Source organism: Cygnus olor, chromosome 18 (assembly GCF_009769625.2).
Source record: "Cygnus olor isolate bCygOlo1 chromosome 18, bCygOlo1.pri.v2, whole genome shotgun sequence".
NCBI classification, from domain to species: Eukaryota; Metazoa; Chordata; class Aves; order Anseriformes; family Anatidae; genus Cygnus; species Cygnus olor.
The window spans coordinates 5763558-5780799 of NC_049186.1; the positions used below are offsets into that span (position 1 = coordinate 5763558).

The window sequence follows — 17242 nt, forward strand, 5'->3', positions numbered from 1 at the left end:
GCTGTGCAGGGGTGGAAAGAAGCAGCAGTGTGCAGCACCTTGGAAACCCAAGGCAGCGGAGGAGCAGAGCCCTGCAGTGGAGAAGGGAGGCACCTGGACTCTTGGAGGTTGAAGCCTGGAGTTACATGCTTCAACAAGAACTGCCTGAAGCTGCTGCTCCGCCTAGCAGAAGCACACAGATGGGAAAGCTTTCTGCTTTGTGGTGACTTCAGTGTCCCCTAGTGAACAGCCACAGTCACGGGCAGTGAACGTGGGGAAAAGTCCTCCAGAAACTGAGTCTGCTGAGTGGATTCTGGTGCCAGTTTTAGGCATACGCTGGCGTCTGTCATGCTGTTGTTGTTGACGGAGCTGCTGTTGCGACATGGCTCTTTTGCAGGGCGGATGGCCACTAAGAACTGGCGCTTGAAGGTCTCGCTGAGGGTAATGTAGAGGAAGGGGTTGAGGCAGCTGTTGGCGTAGCCCAAGCTTATGGCAAAGTTGTAGGCGTAAAAGAAGGCCATGGATGGGGTGTCAATGCCGAGGTGAACCAGCTGGAGGATGTAGAAGGGGGCCCAGCAAATGAAAAAGGCAGAGCAGATGGCAACTGCCATGCGGGTGACTTTCTTGGTACGTACCCGGAGGCTCCTCTGGGGCAATGGGACCACGGTGGTGGCCATATGCTGCAGGATCTTGAAGTAGACCACGCAGATTACAATCAACGGCACAGCAAATGCCAGCATGAACTGGTAGAGGGTGAACCAGTAAATATCAGTCTCTGGGTTGGGAAGCAGGAGAGCGCAGCGGACAGTCCCGTCCTCCAGAGGCATAAGGCCTGCGTACATCCACACCGGAATGATCGTCAGGAAGGAGAGGAGCCACACCAAGCAGATAACGAGAGCTGCAACACAGGGGGTCCGGACATAGGTGGATTTTAGAGGATAGACCGTGGCCAGATAACGGTCCAGGGTCATCACTGTGAGGATGTTGGTGCTGGTGATCTGACTGTTGGTGTCCAGGGCAGTGATGATGGTGCACAGGGGAGCTCCAAAGTACCACGAGCCATTGCCTAGGAGCTGGTGGATGAGGAAGGGCATGCCCAAGAGGAAGAGGAGATCCACAATGGAGAGGTTGAAGATGAAAATGTCAGGCACGGTCTGTTTGCACTTCAGCTTCTTCTTCTTGACAATAGTGTAAATGACGATGAGGTTCCCCACGATGCCCAGGAAGCAGATGATGCTGAAGAGGCTGGGCATGATCACGTTGGTGTATGGTGCTGGCTTCTCTGCTGCTGCCAAAACAAACCAAAATCATGAGCGCAACCCAGAGACCACCTCTAGATATGTCTGCTTGCCCTGTCTGGGATCTGGATCCCCCTCGAAGACGTAGCTTGGAGAGATGTTTAAGACCCTCTGCTGTCCTTGAGGAGGCTTAGCTGGGGATGTGACACCTCCTCCCCTGCTGTGCAGGGCATGCAGCACCCCCCACCCCACCCCAAGTCTTACTGGCTCTGTAGGCATCTTTCCTCGGCTCTCCTGATGTACTTCTGTCCTGCCCTGAAACAACCCCGGCGTGGTTGAGGGCTAACGTCAGGCTGGTGTGCCTCTGCTTCTGCCAGCGTCCCCCAGGGAAGTGATAGTGACTTTCCAGGGAATACTGGATGTCCAGCCTGTTTGGAAGGTGGTGCGCGAGGCAACTTTGCACATCAGAGAAACAAGCCTCTACCTGGGTGCCAAAATCCAGATACAGTTGACAATCAAGCTGCTGTCAGAAAACTTCAGTTTGTCTGTTGGGTGGTTTATCTGTCGTTAGTACGAGACAAAGTTCATTGACCGTGCTGGCACATAACTAATGCTTATCTAAATTGGGAGATCTGGGACTGTACTGCAGCTGTGGCCCAGCTCTGTGTCGGGGTTAGGCCAGAGCACGCCTCCTTCCTGGCTTCCTTCCCTGCCCCTCTCCCTTTCTCTAGTTTCCGTGGAGAAGAAATCCAGGTGTGGGGGCCAGGCAGGGTTGGGAGTAGGTTTCAGTGTGGTCCCAAATCAGGGAATACCCCACCTCTACAAGGAGCAAAAACATGGCTTAAAGCTACTCTCTCTGGGTTCTGGATGTGGGTGGATTTCCAAAGCAAAATTATTGCCCGATAGCACCTAGCTTATCAGCACCAATACTTGAATATTGCTCGTTGAGGTGAGAGGCCCGGATATAATCAAATTCACGTTCTCCTCGTCCCTATCAGGGTTTAAAATCACACTGAAGCCACAAGCCCACAGCACCAACAAACAGATTTCTGCTCTTGTGCCCATCAGGTTGTATCTGAGGCACTGCTGGAGGTGCTCTGCGTTGTGCAAGTGCCACGTGCGCGGTGTGACAGTCTGAAATCACCCTGCTCAGCTGAGGCAAGCCTCGTTTCATCTCATTACTCCCTGCCTTCCTATGGGACCTGTTTTGTTTTTTTTAGGGGAAGGCTTTGTGTGAGTAATTTGTGTGGCTGTTACAAAGACATGCGTGACAGCCTCTAAGCCTTTCATTGAGTCGCAGATGATTCAAAGCGATTGGAAACGCTTTTCAGTTACTGTACTATTGCTTTTCCTCAGCAGCCTCCACCTGTAGGAGTGAGGTCACCTCCTCCAACATAACTGAGGGAAATACTGGAAATGAAATGAAGTGAGATAACAGGTACTCCTCAAGCATTCTCTGCCAAAGCGGTGTCTGTTTGGGGTGGTATTTGCTGACACCTACAATTCCTGAGTACAAATGTCTGTGGATTTACTTCGGTGTGCGAGAGAAGCTTGACTGAGTTAGCAAAATAACTGAGGCTGCACCATTTGTCTGGCCCTTGGCTGGAAAAGTGTGTGTGTGTGTCCTAGCACCCATGTGTGGTGTTTCAGAGCTCCTAGAAGTGGGGCATGAGCTGACACTGCCGCATTTTTCTGCTACTAAGACGCAGTCAGAATAGATGTACCCAAGGCCAGGCTCCGGCAGAGCTGTTGCTGTGCCACTTGGTCTGACAGCCTTCATGCCGAGGGCAGAACAGCCAGCGTGGCACAGAGCAGGACTGCCAGGGGCCTGAAGGTACAGGTGAAAGCCAGTCATAGGGGAAAATTAGCCTGGTCTGGGCTATATTTGGGGGGGGGGGGGGGCGGGCGGGGTTAATGGTCCTTGTTCCTCCTGGCTGCTCTTCAATGCAAGGAAATGCCCCCTGTTAAGTGGCTATCCATAGATGAGTGTTATCAGCATCCTGCTGAGACCTGATACTTACTCTTCAGCATCCGGCTTGTGCATCCCCTGAACAGACAGGTCTCACACCTTGATGCTGGGAGATGGAAGACTGGAGGCTGGGGGATGCCGAATGTGGTTTTGCTGTTCTGTGGGTAGCTACTGGGAGCTCTGCTCTCCTTTCTTTTAGCCCCAAACTTTGTTGAGAACGTGGTGGGAATGGATTATATGATTGAAGTGTGAAGGCTGGTTCTTTAGCTGAAAACTGGGACAAAATGACCCTTTTTTGCAGTGTAATAGCAGTGCTCACGGTGACCCTGTGATGTTTCAAGTGAGCTCAGCTGGCCTTAGAGCAAAGTGTGTGCAAGCCCAAGGGCTCTGTGTGGAAGGCAGATGTGTATAGTGCTGTAGCAGCTTGGTAGCAGCTTGCCTGATGTTGGTGTTCATACAGGCAGGAGTTTCAAGCGTTATTAGCTGGAGGCTAGCATGAAGCTGGAGTTTGCATGTGTATTATGGGATGGAGTGAGAAGTAGATGATTGTCAAATACTCAGGAAGTTCTCTCATCTCAAGAACAAAGAGGCTTTAGAGATGATTGAATCTGAATTCTCAATGCTGCTTCTGTGCAGATCCGAGTGTCTGTTTGTACACAGAAGCAGCTACTTTGAGGCATTGATTTCTCCTTGCCTGGAGATTTGTGGCTGCCCTGCTACTCCTGAAAAAAACAAAGGGAACCGCACTGTGTGAACTCAGCGAGGACCAGCATACATCTTTTATCCGAAAGTGATTGTTGTCCTCAGCCATGCCCCGATACATAGCAAGCTGCATCTTCAGTGCCTTTTGGAAGGAAGCACCGCAATCCTACTTTTAGATTCTACAGGACACGCCGGGGGAGAGGACCTAAAACTCCACCTGCAACCACCTTCTGGGGGAGAGTTCCACCACCTCGTACCCTTGAGGACCGCCCTGCCCGCCCCTCCACCATCGACCTGAGCAGAGAGAACAGGAGGCTGGGGGGGGGGATGCTCTCTGCTCCCCTCCCTGCTCGTTCTCCGCTCCTGCCTCCCCCCCGGAGGCCGGCCGGCCTCCAGCCTCCCCTCCCTGGCGCCGAGGCCCGGAGGCTGCGGGGCCAGGAGGTGCCGGAGGCCGGGGCCCGGAGCTGTCCTCCCGCCGGTGCTGAAGGCTCCCGGCCTCCGAGAGGTGCGAGGCCGGGCAGCCTCCGCGGGACCCCTTCCCCGGGAGCTCTGCCCCGGCCTCTCCCCCCCTACCCCCGCTCACCTGAGCCGTTCCGAGCCTCCGGCGCGGAGAAGTTACGCGAAGAGTTACCGGGGGCCATGGCGCGGAGCGAGGTGGGCGAGCGGTGGCCTCGGGGGCTCGGCGGAGGCGCTGGGGTCCGTCCTGCGGGGGGCTGAGGCTGAGGCTCGGCTGCGCTGCGCTCCGCTCGCCCGCTCCCGCCCCGCCGAGCCCGAAGCGGGTACTGACATCAAGGAGCAGCCGAGCCGGCGGCCACGGCGCCCGAGAGCAGCAGCCCGCCGCCGGCGGCGGCTGGGAGGGGATGCCCGAGGGTCGCCGAGGGGCAGCCGAGGGTCGCCGGCTCCCAGCCGAGCTCTGGCCGCTGCCTCCCTACGGCTGCGGCGAGCGCCCCTTCGCATCGCTTTCCTGCAGCCCCCCCGACGGCCGGCTGGGGCTTGCACCCTCCCGTTACATACAGCCAGCCTTCTCTCGCTGGCGTCAGTAGGAGAGGAGGACCAGCTTTTGCCTTTTAAGTAGCTCTGCTCTCTTGCCTTTCGCTGTGGATTTTCCTCTCGCAGACGCACGTGCCCTTTTCGTCCCTGAGTCATAGGCAAGTCCCCGCAAGTGGGGCTGGGGGGTGTTGGGGCACCAGATCGCCCTCCAAAAACTGTTGTTTTAACCTTCTCACCCCTCTGACTCTAATTCCCACCTGAGATTCTTCACTTGTAATTAATCCTCTGCTGTTTTCTGCAATTACAGCTCATTTGCTTTGTAGCTCCAGAACTCAGCTTGATCTCTAGCTCAGGTTTTGTTTGTGTTCCCCTTCTTTTGGCCTTAAAAATACCAGGCAAGGACCCCCACCTTGGGTTTTGAGAGAGTGCCCTGCTCTGGGCGCAGTGTCAGAGCTGATGATTTTGTTATGCTTCCTGCCCACTGTTTGTCCATGAGCTGCGTTCCTCCGTTGTGGTTTGATAAATCACCCTTTGCCATCAGATCGTTCCATACCTCCAAACGTTTCCTGCGCTGAAGAAGTGTGGTATCGTGTCAGAAGTCTCCAAGAAAACCAGCAGCAACAGGCAGCTTTCTCTGAGGTTTAGTGCAGTGTAAGGGATTAAGTTTACTTCATAAAAACTTAGATCTCTGCCTGGACATCTCCTTTGCTTCCCTCTCCCTGTAGTAACAAAGGCTGACACCAGCCATAGGGACCATTTTTTAATTTTATTTGGGGGGGGGGAGGCTTTGCAAATCTGTGTCAGTCAGGAGTAGAAGCGACACGTGCCATTAAAAAGGAGGCCCTGTGTACGTGCTAGCAACAAGCCCAGCATGGGCTGTGAGTCAGGTTTGACAGCAGCAAATCTGACAGACAGTGCTGGGCTTTTCACCACGTCAGCAAAAGCCGTTCATCATTATTAGGTTGTCCTCTAGTGGACCGCCTGGTAGACAGAGACCTGCAGCATGCCTTGCCTGGGCTCTTAAGAACTGGAGACAGGATGGGGCCAGTTCATCTTTTATATTATATGAGGGGGTTTTACTCAGTCTCTGGAGTTGCCTTTGTAAGTGATTTGCCCGGCAGGTTTCTCTCCACTAGATAGCCATGGTGTATAAGGCAGTTTTGAACCCGCACAGCCTGTGGGAAAGGCGGCGTTTCTCAGTCACTTAATATTTTCTTAGTACCCTTTTCCTTTTACATCTTGGGTAAATCTTAGTGCTCATCTGTACGGGGTTACTGCTGCCAAACAAGCCTCGGTTTGTGCACCGGGATGATGGAGTTAAGGCAGGAGAGCTGTTGGGAACAGGGTGTAGTCATCTGCAGCGAGTGCCTTTGTGTGATTATGCCTAATCCAGTCCTGAAGTGCAGAGATTGCATGGGAAATGGGTGGGCTGCTGCTATTCCAAACGTTTTCCCTGCACAGACAGGCTCCTACTCCCTTTCTCTGGAGAGGAACTGTCTTTCTTTCAGCTTTCAAAGCAGGAACCTGCTGTTTAAATTTAGCAGTTCCGAAAGCATAACAGTATTTTTAACTTGCATTCTCAAGTATTGTTCATCTGTGAAACTGCCTCGCGTGTGAGGGGAGCTGTAATTCCTCCTTGTCAGCTGTAGGGGCACGGCAAACCCCAGCCACTCCATCCCTGCTGCACGCGTGTCAGCTGCGGTGACAGCACCGCGCTCAGCACCCTGCGTTCGCATCACCTGCATGTGCCTGTTTTATTACCGAGCCTTCATCGTCAGGCTTCGACGAGGTTTGGGCCTCCCATTTTATGTCAACAGCCTGGGAAAATTCTCATCCCAAAGAAGGGGTGGTCTTCCAGCCCCCCCGAGCTGAAGGGTTAGGTGGAAGGAGTGGAACAGGAGCTGCAGCAATCAGCGACGTGCAGCCTGGCTGTGTGTAGTGCTCACTGCCACGGCAATCAGCTCATTATCAGGCTGAGCGTTTGGAGACAGCAGCTCTTGGAAGGACGAGTTCTGTGACTGCTCATTGCTGGAAACAAGCAGGGACAAGCACTCAGAGGACCCGGGGATGTAGCCGAGGAGTTGTACTAACCATTCCATGTAATTACAAGGAAGATTGAGACGTTAACCCCTTGAAAACATGTATTAAATTAGAAGAAAGATATAGTAATTAACATAAAATCAGGGAACTGCCATTTCAACAGCCTAGGCGTGGAAATGGAGTTCAGCCCTTGGTTATAAAACAAACAATTACTTCTTCCTGCAACCTCTGCATCACAACTATCCTTCAACCATCCTGTCTGCAACATCACTGTTATGAAGAAAGATAGTAATCTTCCAAGGCTGCTGCTAGGCAAATTCTGTGATTGGGGAATGAATCTGGCTTGTTTAACAGTGGCTTAACCCTGAAAGGCTCTTGCATTTCAGTAATGAGCTCCATTTCCTGCGTCTGTCCCAGCTGGAGGTCCTGTCTTACCCAGTACGAGTAGAACCGCAGCATCCCTGGGGGTTGAGCGCAGCACCAGCCTCTGTTACTGCGCTGCTGAAGCCTTTCCCTAGCTGTTTCACCAAATACTTTCTCATTAGGTGAGAAATTAATATTTATTTAGCACCTAGCTACTACTCCGATTTGCACCCTGGAGAGAGGAGCCGAGTTGTAAACCCTTCCCTGTAGCTCCCTGGTCTCTGTATTCACAACTCCAGACTAAGAGGATGGAGCTCTGCTTGCTGCTCAGCTCTTTGTCCTTGTTTATATTGATCAAATGGCGTAATAAGTGAAGTTTAGCCCTTGCAGTGGCCTGAGGGGTAGGCGTGATTTCATTTGGGATGTTAGATGTGATGCGTCGACCCTCCAGCCTGGCTGAGTACCTGACTGCTCGTGTCTCTCGGCAGTAGCTGCATATCAGTCTCACTTCCTCTTTTTCAGGCAAAATTGGTATTTTCCAGCTACTGATCTGTTTTGCCTCCCTTCTTCCTAGAAACTGTCTTTGCTACCACTTCTCATCTACAGGGAAAGAAAATGGCACGTGGCAAAGTTAAAAAATTTCCCTAAACCCCACGCTGAGGTTGAGGCCAAAAATTGTCAGTAATTCTCTCTACAGCAGCGCTGGCTCAGGCAGCATCTCCTACACCTCCCTGCAATGATTATCCCAGCACGACCGTTTGTAGCACAACAGACGGATATGTGCTGAGTCTAATCGCTTGATTTAAAAAATAAATAAATTAGGAGCAGCTTCATCAAGGCAACTTGGTGGTGACTCAGGTCTTGCTGTCATCGGTCTGGATGTACACTGCACGTGCCATCTGTCTGGCTGGAAAGAATTTGCTGTTGTATTCTGATGCCTGACGTGAATCGGAGCAGTGCTACCCTGAGCTCGGGTGCTGCCCCAAGCTGGTATTAATGAACCTGGAGCCACGGCCTGAGGCTGAGCTCCGAGCAACCCCTCCATTTCCCAACTCTCAGGCTGTTTTCTCTTACATGTGTGAATTTCTAATGAAGGCAGCAGAGTAAATTCCCTTTCTCAGGTGCTCACTAAAACCACACATGCCTTTACAGGAACACTTAACAATTACATAAATGCTTGTTATCCCCATTGGATTTCCTGTTAATTAGAACAAAGTGGACATTTATCTGAAGCTAGATGACCACCACCTCTCTCCCTGCAGGCTTCCTCCTGCTGAAATGAAAGATCTGGGCTGCCTGGTCAGTCCTGCCTAATTCCAACACCACGCTGCTAATTTGAGGTTTCAGCCTTCAGCCTCTGCCCTGTCTGGCTGCTCACAGCGAGCCAAAGGCCAAGGCAGCAGCTTTCTGTGGTTTGGTTTTCATTGCTAAAGCTGAGAGGATCCCAGAGAGAAAAGCACAGCCAAAAATAACAAGGAGGGGCCAAGCAGGGCTTGCCCCGTGACGGGGAAGCAGAGAGGCTTGCAGGCTGGTCATGGCCAGTGTGCAGAGGTCAGGGATGTGGATGCACACTCAGCGAAACAGGCAGATCCCGCTGGCGAAGATAAGAAGCTGTAGGCAGCTCTCCGTGTCAGCCAGAAACAGCCAGGAGCCCCGAGGGAGACAAATCCAGCCGCAGGGTACGGTGTTAGTTGCCTTGCTTCCCTTTTATGAGAGCAAGCATTAGCACAAGGAAGAGACAGCTGGAACTTGAATTCCTCCCGAGTCTGAACGGGAACAAAAGTTTCAGCTCGGATCTGTAGCTCGTGGATAACTGCGCACGGGGCTCGGGAGGAGAGCAAGAGGCTGTTTTGCTGGGGGCGGTGGGAGGAATAAACAAGAATAGATGCCTGCCCAACCCACAGCGATGGCTCTGCTTACCCTTTCAGTGAGGATGATGACAGTGTTGAACTGCTGATCTGATGTTACAGATCTGAGATGAAGCAAAACTGAAAAGCCTGAGAGGTTCAAGTCAGGGAGACGAGATAAACTCCACTCGCCGCCTGGGAAGAGCTGTCACATGAAATTGCAAATCCAGGCACAAGGATTTATGACAGAGCTATCAAAACACGAGGTGGTGTTTTATAACCAGATACTGCAATCCTGCTGCCTGACTCCGAGCAGGGGCAGGAGAGCAATAACAGCTGATGTTCTGAGCCGTGGTACGCTGAATTTACATGAGTCCAGTAAAGCGTTTGATAGCGTCTCCCAGGAAATTCTCAAGTTGGAGGAGAGGAGAGGCCCAGAACTTGTAAAATACAAAACAAATCGCAAGTGGGAGCGAGGTCTTGTGTTGAGAGGGGAGCCGTTAGCGTTGATAGCATCGGATGGGAACCCCTCCTGACGGGGACCTGCGAGCCCCAGGGCAGGCTGGGCTCCGTAGGCAGGCGGTTCTCTGCAGCAGCCAGATGTTTCTTTCCCCTCTTGCCCCAGGCAAACCAGCCAGATCTGCTGTGTGCTGCCACTGGGAGCCGAGACATCTGACCCGCTGCAGGCGGTGGCTCAGGGCATCGGAAGAGGTGGGAACCTTTTAAAATGATAATGAAAAAGTAAAATGATGATCATTTATGAAAACAGTAATTGGTAAACCACTTAGCATTTCACAGCCCCAGGGCTAAGAGCAGAGGCATGCATTCAGCAGCAGCAATAAGCGTTTGTTTATCAGCTGGGAGTTCATTAGGTGGAAAGACAGGAGAGGAGCAAGGCAAGGGTTCCGTACGGTACGAGCTACCTGTTTAACACGGCATTAAAAAAGGCAAATGCGATTCTCAGGGGGACCAGGGGAGACGTTTCCCTTGCAGGAATTACTGCCATTGTGTGAGACGGAGGGAGACTTCCTCTGGAAATCCGCGTGGATTTTTGGTCTGTTGTGTCCGGCTCTCTGCAGGAGGCTGGGCTGCAGAAAGGAAGAAGCGGGTCGGGGCGCAGGGCGGTCTGTGCCCTGCTGGGTGCGGCTCAGCACCACGTCCAGTCCTGCAGCTCAGGCTCCCAGGACATGACCAGGATGGTTGCTGTTTTCTGGTGCTTCTTTCAGACTTGATGCAGGTTTCAGCAGAAGGGTTAAACAAGCCCTAAGTAGGCCGTTTTGCTGGTGGCCTTAAAATACTTGGAGAGAGTTCATCTGGATAAAAATCAGCCCCAAATGTTATTTTTGATTGACTCAGTTCCTGAAGGGTTTTGCGGCAGTAGAGGATGCAGATACAGTAGCGTAATGCTTTTTAAATGTCCCGGTTTGCCACCAGGCCTCTTTCTTTCCTCTTCCCCTGATTCTCCTGGTGTGTGAGAAGGGCGGTTGGTCTGGAAGGCACTGGAGATATTTCTGCTGCCTCCTGCCCTGGGTTATTCCTCTGCACAAAGGCCCGGCCCCGCATCTTGAGCCACCGTGGCTCTGTGGTTCAGCGCACATGGTGCCTGCCGGCAGCACGCGCCTCGCTTGCGCCTGTTTTTTTTCTGCTGTGCCTTTTTTCCCCAGACTGGGGTGACAGTGCCTTTGTAAAGCAATTTGAAATGTTTTGTGAGAAGTTTTGTCTAAGAGAGTGTCTGTGAGTCTGTGTTGCTGACATTGCAGCCGGAGTTGTTAGCAGACCCAGGAAACCAGAGCTATCTCCTGATGCAGGTTCCTTTCCTGTCAGAAACACGTAGTTAATTAAAGCCTCCTCCTGAAAGGAATTTCTTAGCTGCACTGGAGGGATAACAAAGCGAAAGCAGTGTCCTTAATCCAGCCCTTTCATCTCCTAGAAATTCCTTCCTCTCCTGTCTTTCTCTGTGTCCTGATTGTTAAAAGAAATGAGAAATAATTTCCACTTGGAAAAAAAAACACGACAACAAAACTCAGCCCAGCTGATCGCAGCAGAAGCCAAGGAGACAGGAGCTGAAAGGAGGGAGCTGTTAATGAAGCGTCAGCAGCGAGCCAGGGGCAGGAGCTGGAGCCCGTCCAGATGGCCCGGCTAATCTGCCGCATCCACTTCACAACGCTCCTCTCGGGGCCGAGCCAGTGGCCTCTGCAGCGCCGGTCAGCTGCAACCTCACCTGCAGCCTCCAGGGAAGGTTTGCCCAGGTTGCATCAAGCCTCCAAATTGTCTCTTCTGAACCCCTCCGTGGATACAGAGCGACGCCTGCCCCGCTGACCCAAGAGGGAAATGGAACCTGACGTTGGCTTTCTGCACCACATTCCTGCAGGGATGCATCAGCCACCTGGGGCTGCTCTCCCTCCAGCCCTCCCTGCCCTCAGGGCAGAGCGGGGCTGGCAGGAAGGAGCAGAGGGTGCGGAGCGGCCGGAGCACGGCTCCGCAGAGCCGGCAGCACGGGGATCAGGGGCTCGCCAGCACGGCTCTGATGGCAGTGTGCTGCAGCCCAAGCACCCGTGCCTCCCTTCATCCCCCGTCAGCCCGGATATTCGTGTTTCCTGGCCTGACAGATAAGGCGGCCTCGCCATTAATCAAGAGGCCTGGAGAATGGGATCAACGTGAGGCAGGCGTGCTGTGGAGTTAATCTCCTTTACTCCCCGATGATGGATGGAGCTCATTTCAGACATTAATCAAGTCTGTGAGCGTGCACCGGGCAAAATGGATTAGACACTGTGCTGTTGGCAGAGGCGCTCCCGAGTCCCTGGGCAATCCTGGAGGATGCCCGAAGCGCTGCCTTTGGGCACCCTCCAGCTGGAGCTGCAGCACAGTGGCGTGGTGAGGGTAACGGAGGGATTACAGCTGCTGGGTCCTGGGGAGAACTTAGGTGTACCCCCAGCTTTGCTCCACAAGTGCTTGCTGTGCTCCCTCCCTCGGGACAGGGCTGGGAAGTGGGTCCCAGCTGTTGCTGAGCCATGTTCATTTGCAGAGCTGCACTTCCAAACAACCTGTGGAGGCTCCTCGGTGGTTCCAGGTACAACCAAACACCTCCAGGTCCGCAGTCTCCACGCTGCTGTCACACAGAGCAGAACCGGTGGGAATGGAGCTGGAGCACCAGGTCTGATACATGCAGCAGAAACCACCTGTGAGCCTCTGGAGACTCCAGGAAAGGGCTGTCCTGCACGAGCAGGAGTAGGGGACACCCGCAGATGCCAGCTCTGGTCACGGCTCTGCAGCATCCTGTGCAAAAAGCTTTTATTCTGGTGTAGGATCTGCGTGGGACAAAGATTGTGCTCCAGTTCTGAGCCGTGCTGTGGGCTTGTTGGATATCATTGGGTTTGAGGAGCGGTGTCTCAGAAGCTGAGCAAGACTGTTGTAGACGATGTGAGAAAAATGCCAGGCCCATAACAAGCTCTTCACCCACTTAAGGGCAGTGCTCGGTTCTGGGATTAGCAGGAGGCACTGGCCGGTAAAAATAACCCCGAGTCTGCATCCTCCAAAGGGAGACACTCAGGCCTGGCGAGGCAGAGGGAAATGCCCGATTCTTGGACTGTGCCACGGCCCAAGCGTCACGCTACAGGAACGGGAAGCGAATTTACGCCTTAGCCATCCCAGCGCACCTGCTCATCTCAGAGCGGTTCGGGGCATGCACTGATCTGTACCACCGCGATGCCGGTGGCCTGGCAGGCCAGACAGTCAACGAGCTGTGTTCTCGTATGTTTAATTACACCTTGCTCCTGATGGGAGCCGTTCAGCCTCCCCAGGGATGTATGATAACAGTCGGGGCAGAAACCTGCCGTATCCACACAATAACGCCCAGCGCCGGGACTGCACACAGCTGGCACTGGGGTGGCGGGGTTGGTCCTGGAAGGGCCCCGGGCTCTGACAGCACCCGGGTTTGTTAAGGCACACTTTCTTTCCCCCCTGCCTTAAGTGCACAAACCCAGCTGACATCAAAGCAGCAGAAAGTCTAATCCCGTTTTGAATCAGCGCAGCACACGCAGCGAATGTTAAACAGGGAATCCGGCAGCAAGAAAAGGGGGGATTATCTTTAATTTCCTGAGAGACTGACTGAGGGGGGGAGACAGGGAAGAGGAAGGCACAGGAGCAGAAAGAAGTAGCTGTCAGCACAGGCAGGTTGTGGAGGAGGAGAATGCGGGTGGACGGGAAGAAGAGAGGGGCTCAAGCGGCAGCACGTGTGTGCAGAGTCCCGCTGGGAGTGGGGTTGTGAAAGGGCTGCTGAAGGAAGTCGAGGGCTACCAAAAGGCTCCTGTTGGGAGCACTGTTTCCTGGGAGCCTCAGGTGGGGGTGTGTGTTGGGTTCGGGTTTGGGTTCGGGTGAGTCCAGCAGGATCCAAGCACCAGCACGTGGGAAGGCTGCTCCTGCTGGGAGCCCCAGGCCCAAGTTCCCAGGGAAGGGATCGTGCAGTGGGTGCGCTGTGCTGGGCAGTGGTGCGGGCTGCAGCGCCCAGCTGGGTGGTGGGGACAAGGCTGCAGAGTTGGTTTTTGAGGGAGCGGAGAGCTGGCCTCCATCAGAGCGATGCAGAGGGAGGGCTGAGCACGCTTCTGAACGCGGCAGAGGACAGGCACGAGGGCTGGTTACCTGTGTCACACGCGCGTGGGCTGTTTCTTTGCTGTAAAAGATTGCAGCTGAGCAGAGCGTCCAGAATCAGATCCTAAATCGTATTACCTACTGGAGAGAGGACTCTAGCCGTGGTTTATGCTGCTGCCTATCATCACCAGGTACCGCCAGCTCTGCAAAGGGCAATTGCTCCTTTTTCATCCTATCATTGACATTTATGGAGCTGTGTCTACGTGGAGGGTTCATCCCAATCAGCAGCAGCAGCCACGCTGCGCCTGGCCCAGGGACAGGAGGTGACTGGGGCCAACCCATCCCCCGTGCCTGCCTGCTGGAGCCTGGTCCCTGGGGATGCATCTTCCTCCTCCTCATCCCTGCAGCCTGTGGCTCCCTCATGAGCAAACCCCCACGTTTTGCTCTCAGACTTCAAGTAGCAGCTATTGCCAGGCAGGTTTTAAAAAGGTGATGGAGTAAATGTGTACATAGACACCTCGCGTGTGCTGATCCCTGTCCTGCTCTAGCTTTGCCCTTGACGCTGCGATGAGCGAGGTGCAGAGTGCTGAGCCAGGTGGGAAAAGCCAGTCCTGGATAGGGGAGGGCGGACAGATACCTGCACGGGAAAAAGGTCCCTGGGGTTGGGATGCGGGTGCCGAGCACCAGGAATGAAGCCGAGATTTTCTGTGCTGCTTACGGACAGGCCCAAAGCCCAGCAGCAGGGCCCCGATCACATTTAGCTGCAGGAATGAATGCCAGGAGCTTCCGAAATGGCTCTGGGGGTGACTTTCTATAACCTGCCTTCTGCCACGGCCTGGCTGCCTGCAGGAGCAGCCCTTCCTTGCCCTGCTTCACCCTCAACCCGCACCTTCATTCCCACGGGACAGGTGATGTGGCACCGGGGGGGGTGCCACGGCCTCCCTGGGGGTGGTGCTGGCCTCGTGGGTGTGCAACTTGCACACCAGCAAGTGTCCTGGCAGCAGTGTCTCTGCTCCTGTCTGGGGAAAGCAGTGCCCTGGGGATCCCCCTCGGCCCCCCCGGAACTCTGAGCCTCCCCGCGCCCAGGTGCGAGCGGGAGCTTTCGGGTTGCAGCCACGGAAGGAGGAGCCTGAGCTGCAGCTGAGCCGGGAGGGGGAGAAGTGCGTCTCCATCCAGCTGGTTCACAGCGTACTTAAAATGTTTCAGATGTCTGGTGCGGGCCTCCGTGGCCCTCCTGCCGGCTCCTGGCTGGGTGGGGTCACCGCTGCCGCCTTCCAAGTTCGGCTCTCGCAGGCGAGATCTGGGAGCGGGAGCCTCGCGCCCTCCGGCCGCGGAGCTGGGTCTGGCGTGGCCTCACCTGAAGCTGTTGGCAGAGCTGCTGCGGGCGCTGCCGCGGGCGTCACTCGTGCCAGCGGGGCCCCTTCCCTCCTGGCAGCAACTGCGTGCGCCGTTTTGGTTTGATGATGGAGGGAGGGGAGCAATTAAGGTAAATCGCAGAAGGGAGAAGGGGTTGAACGGCTGCTGGGGCTGCAAGAACGGCGCTGAGCTCTGGCCACCGGTCAGCTGCCCAAGCCCTGAACTGGGGAGAGCTGGCAAAGCACTGAGCGGTGGTGTTCTCAGTCTAAACTGTCTCAGTCAGAGGAGCAACGAATCTGCTCCTTCTGCTCTGTCCCTACCCCAACCACGCTGCTTTTACTTGCTGCCCTGAATTAAAAACAAACCAAACCAACTCCTTCCCGGCACCCTGCGAGCAGACGATCATTGTAGCATGGGCTCTAGATGGCAACATCGACCCGAAGAGCTGCGGGAGGAGCAGGGTCCCCACTGGACCAGGCGGGGCCGCGGGGCAGTGCTGCTTTGGGCACCTCGCTGCCGGGGCGCGGGGGCTCAGGCCAGGGCTGAGCTCTCAGCCGGCCTCCCGAGGGTGCCTGCACCCTGAAAACTCCCCTCAAAACGCAAACAACTCACCCGTGGGCAGGGAAGTAGCCAAATTAGAGAAGACTTTTCTGCAGTGGGATTTCAGTCAATTTCCTCAGCCCCTGGTCTCTGGACATGTGAAAAAAAAAACATTCCAGGCCTCTGACACCTCGGTAAGGCGGAGAGGGCAGGCGCCACCTTATTAAGGCAGAGAGGGCAGGCGCTGCGTGTGGGTCTTTGTGCTGAGGATCACCAAAAAGCCTCCAGGAGGTAAAGACAAGGCTGTGAGGTGCACGATAGGAGATCGGGGCCGCTGAGGCTAATCCTCCTTGGCTGCTTGCCTGCCAGCATGACCGTAACGTGAAAATGTTGGGCTTAGGCACGGAGTCCGGAGCACCCAAACGTTGTTTAACATTCAAAGTCAGTTTGCTGGAACCTGTGGATATCCAGCAAATCGGGGGGAGCTTCCCCATGCACCCTCGGTTCCAAGGGCAGAGATTAAAGCTTCGGTGCCTCCGCTTTGGCCACGCAGCGGGTGGGAACCCAGCTGAAACGCACCCACCCTGTGCCCAACTGCGACGTGCGCCCCGTGCCGGGCTCTTTGGAAAGCAGCTTTAGTCCGTGCTTGGGGAGCTGCACGGCTTCATTAAGATCCTTCAAAGGACAGAAAGCGCTAGGGAAATTTGGTGGAGTCTTAGAAATGTCACGGAGCTTGACGAGCTCTGGCGCAACTCGCGGAAGGGATACCGAGCCCTGTCGCTTCCCCGCGCTTCCCGGGCCTGCTTACGGCTTCGTGCTTCGACACAGCAGCTGTGAGCCGTTGACCTGGGTAACGAGGTGCGTGCACCACCACCTCCTGCTTCCCGGCTGTGCCGGGAGCCAGCGGCCCCTCGCCGCCCTGGGTCCCCCGGCTGCAGGCGTTGACATTTGGGGTTTGGGTGGAAGCGGGGCTGGGTCTTTGCGGCTCCCCCGGGAGCGGCGGGCCGGGCGCTTGGCGCAGCAGATCCGAGCCTCTGCGCGGCTTTAATCCGATCAGTGCCGGTAAGCCGCCGGTATCACGCAGCGAAAGCCGGCCGGCTTGCTTGGGCCATCCCCCGCCCTAGCAGAGCCGCGCTGGGGGGAGCTGGAGGGGCAGAGGGGGGCGGATTGCAGAGGGGACGAAGGAATGGGACGGGGGGGGGGATTAACGCGGGGCTCGGCCCGCAGCAGCACCGCGCCCCCCGGCCCCCTGGGGACCCCCCGCCGCCGGCCCGGCCCCGCTGGAGGCGAGCGGCGGTAGCGGGGCTCTGTCCCGGCTCGGCACGGCTCGGCCCCGCTCCGCCGGCGCCTGGCGGTGAGTGACAGCAGCCCCGGCCCTGCCCGGCCCGCCCAGCCCCCGGCCCTTTCCAATCAGGCCGGGCCGGGGAGGGATTTCCTGCCGGGACGGGGAGGCACGGCTCGGAATTGCACGGCTCGGCTCGGCTCGGCACGGCTCGGCGCTGCGCGGCTCCGCTCGGCTCGGGCTCTCCCGCTGCTTTTCGGTCTGGCACCGCGCGCTCCGGTCTGGCACGGCTCGGCACGCCGCGAGCGCCCCGGGTGAGTGGTGCTGCGCCGCCCGGGACCCCGAGCTG

At 55.6% G+C, this 17242-nt stretch overlaps 2 protein-coding genes across 2 annotated transcripts in view; one reads left to right on the forward strand and one right to left on the reverse strand.

Annotated features, from left to right (window-relative positions):
• Positions 1-218: 218 nt before the first annotated feature.
• LOC121056781 (melanin-concentrating hormone receptor 1-like) lies at positions 219-15744 on the reverse strand. Its single transcript, XM_040530072.1, has 2 exons — positions 4472-15744; positions 219-1267 (listed from the first exon to the last, which is right to left on the reverse strand). Exons 1-2 carry the CDS (start codon positions 4527-4529, stop codon positions 219-221), a joined length of 1107 nt encoding a protein of 368 aa, XP_040386006.1. The 5' UTR covers positions 4530-15744.
• A 600-nt stretch (positions 15745-16344) lies between these two features.
• CASKIN2 (CASK interacting protein 2) overlaps positions 16345-17242 on the forward strand; it is a 33732-nt gene continuing 32834 nt past the window's right edge. The window contains 1 exon segment of the mRNA XM_040530049.1: positions 16345-16461. The gene's annotated coding sequence lies outside the window, so the exon portion shown is untranslated.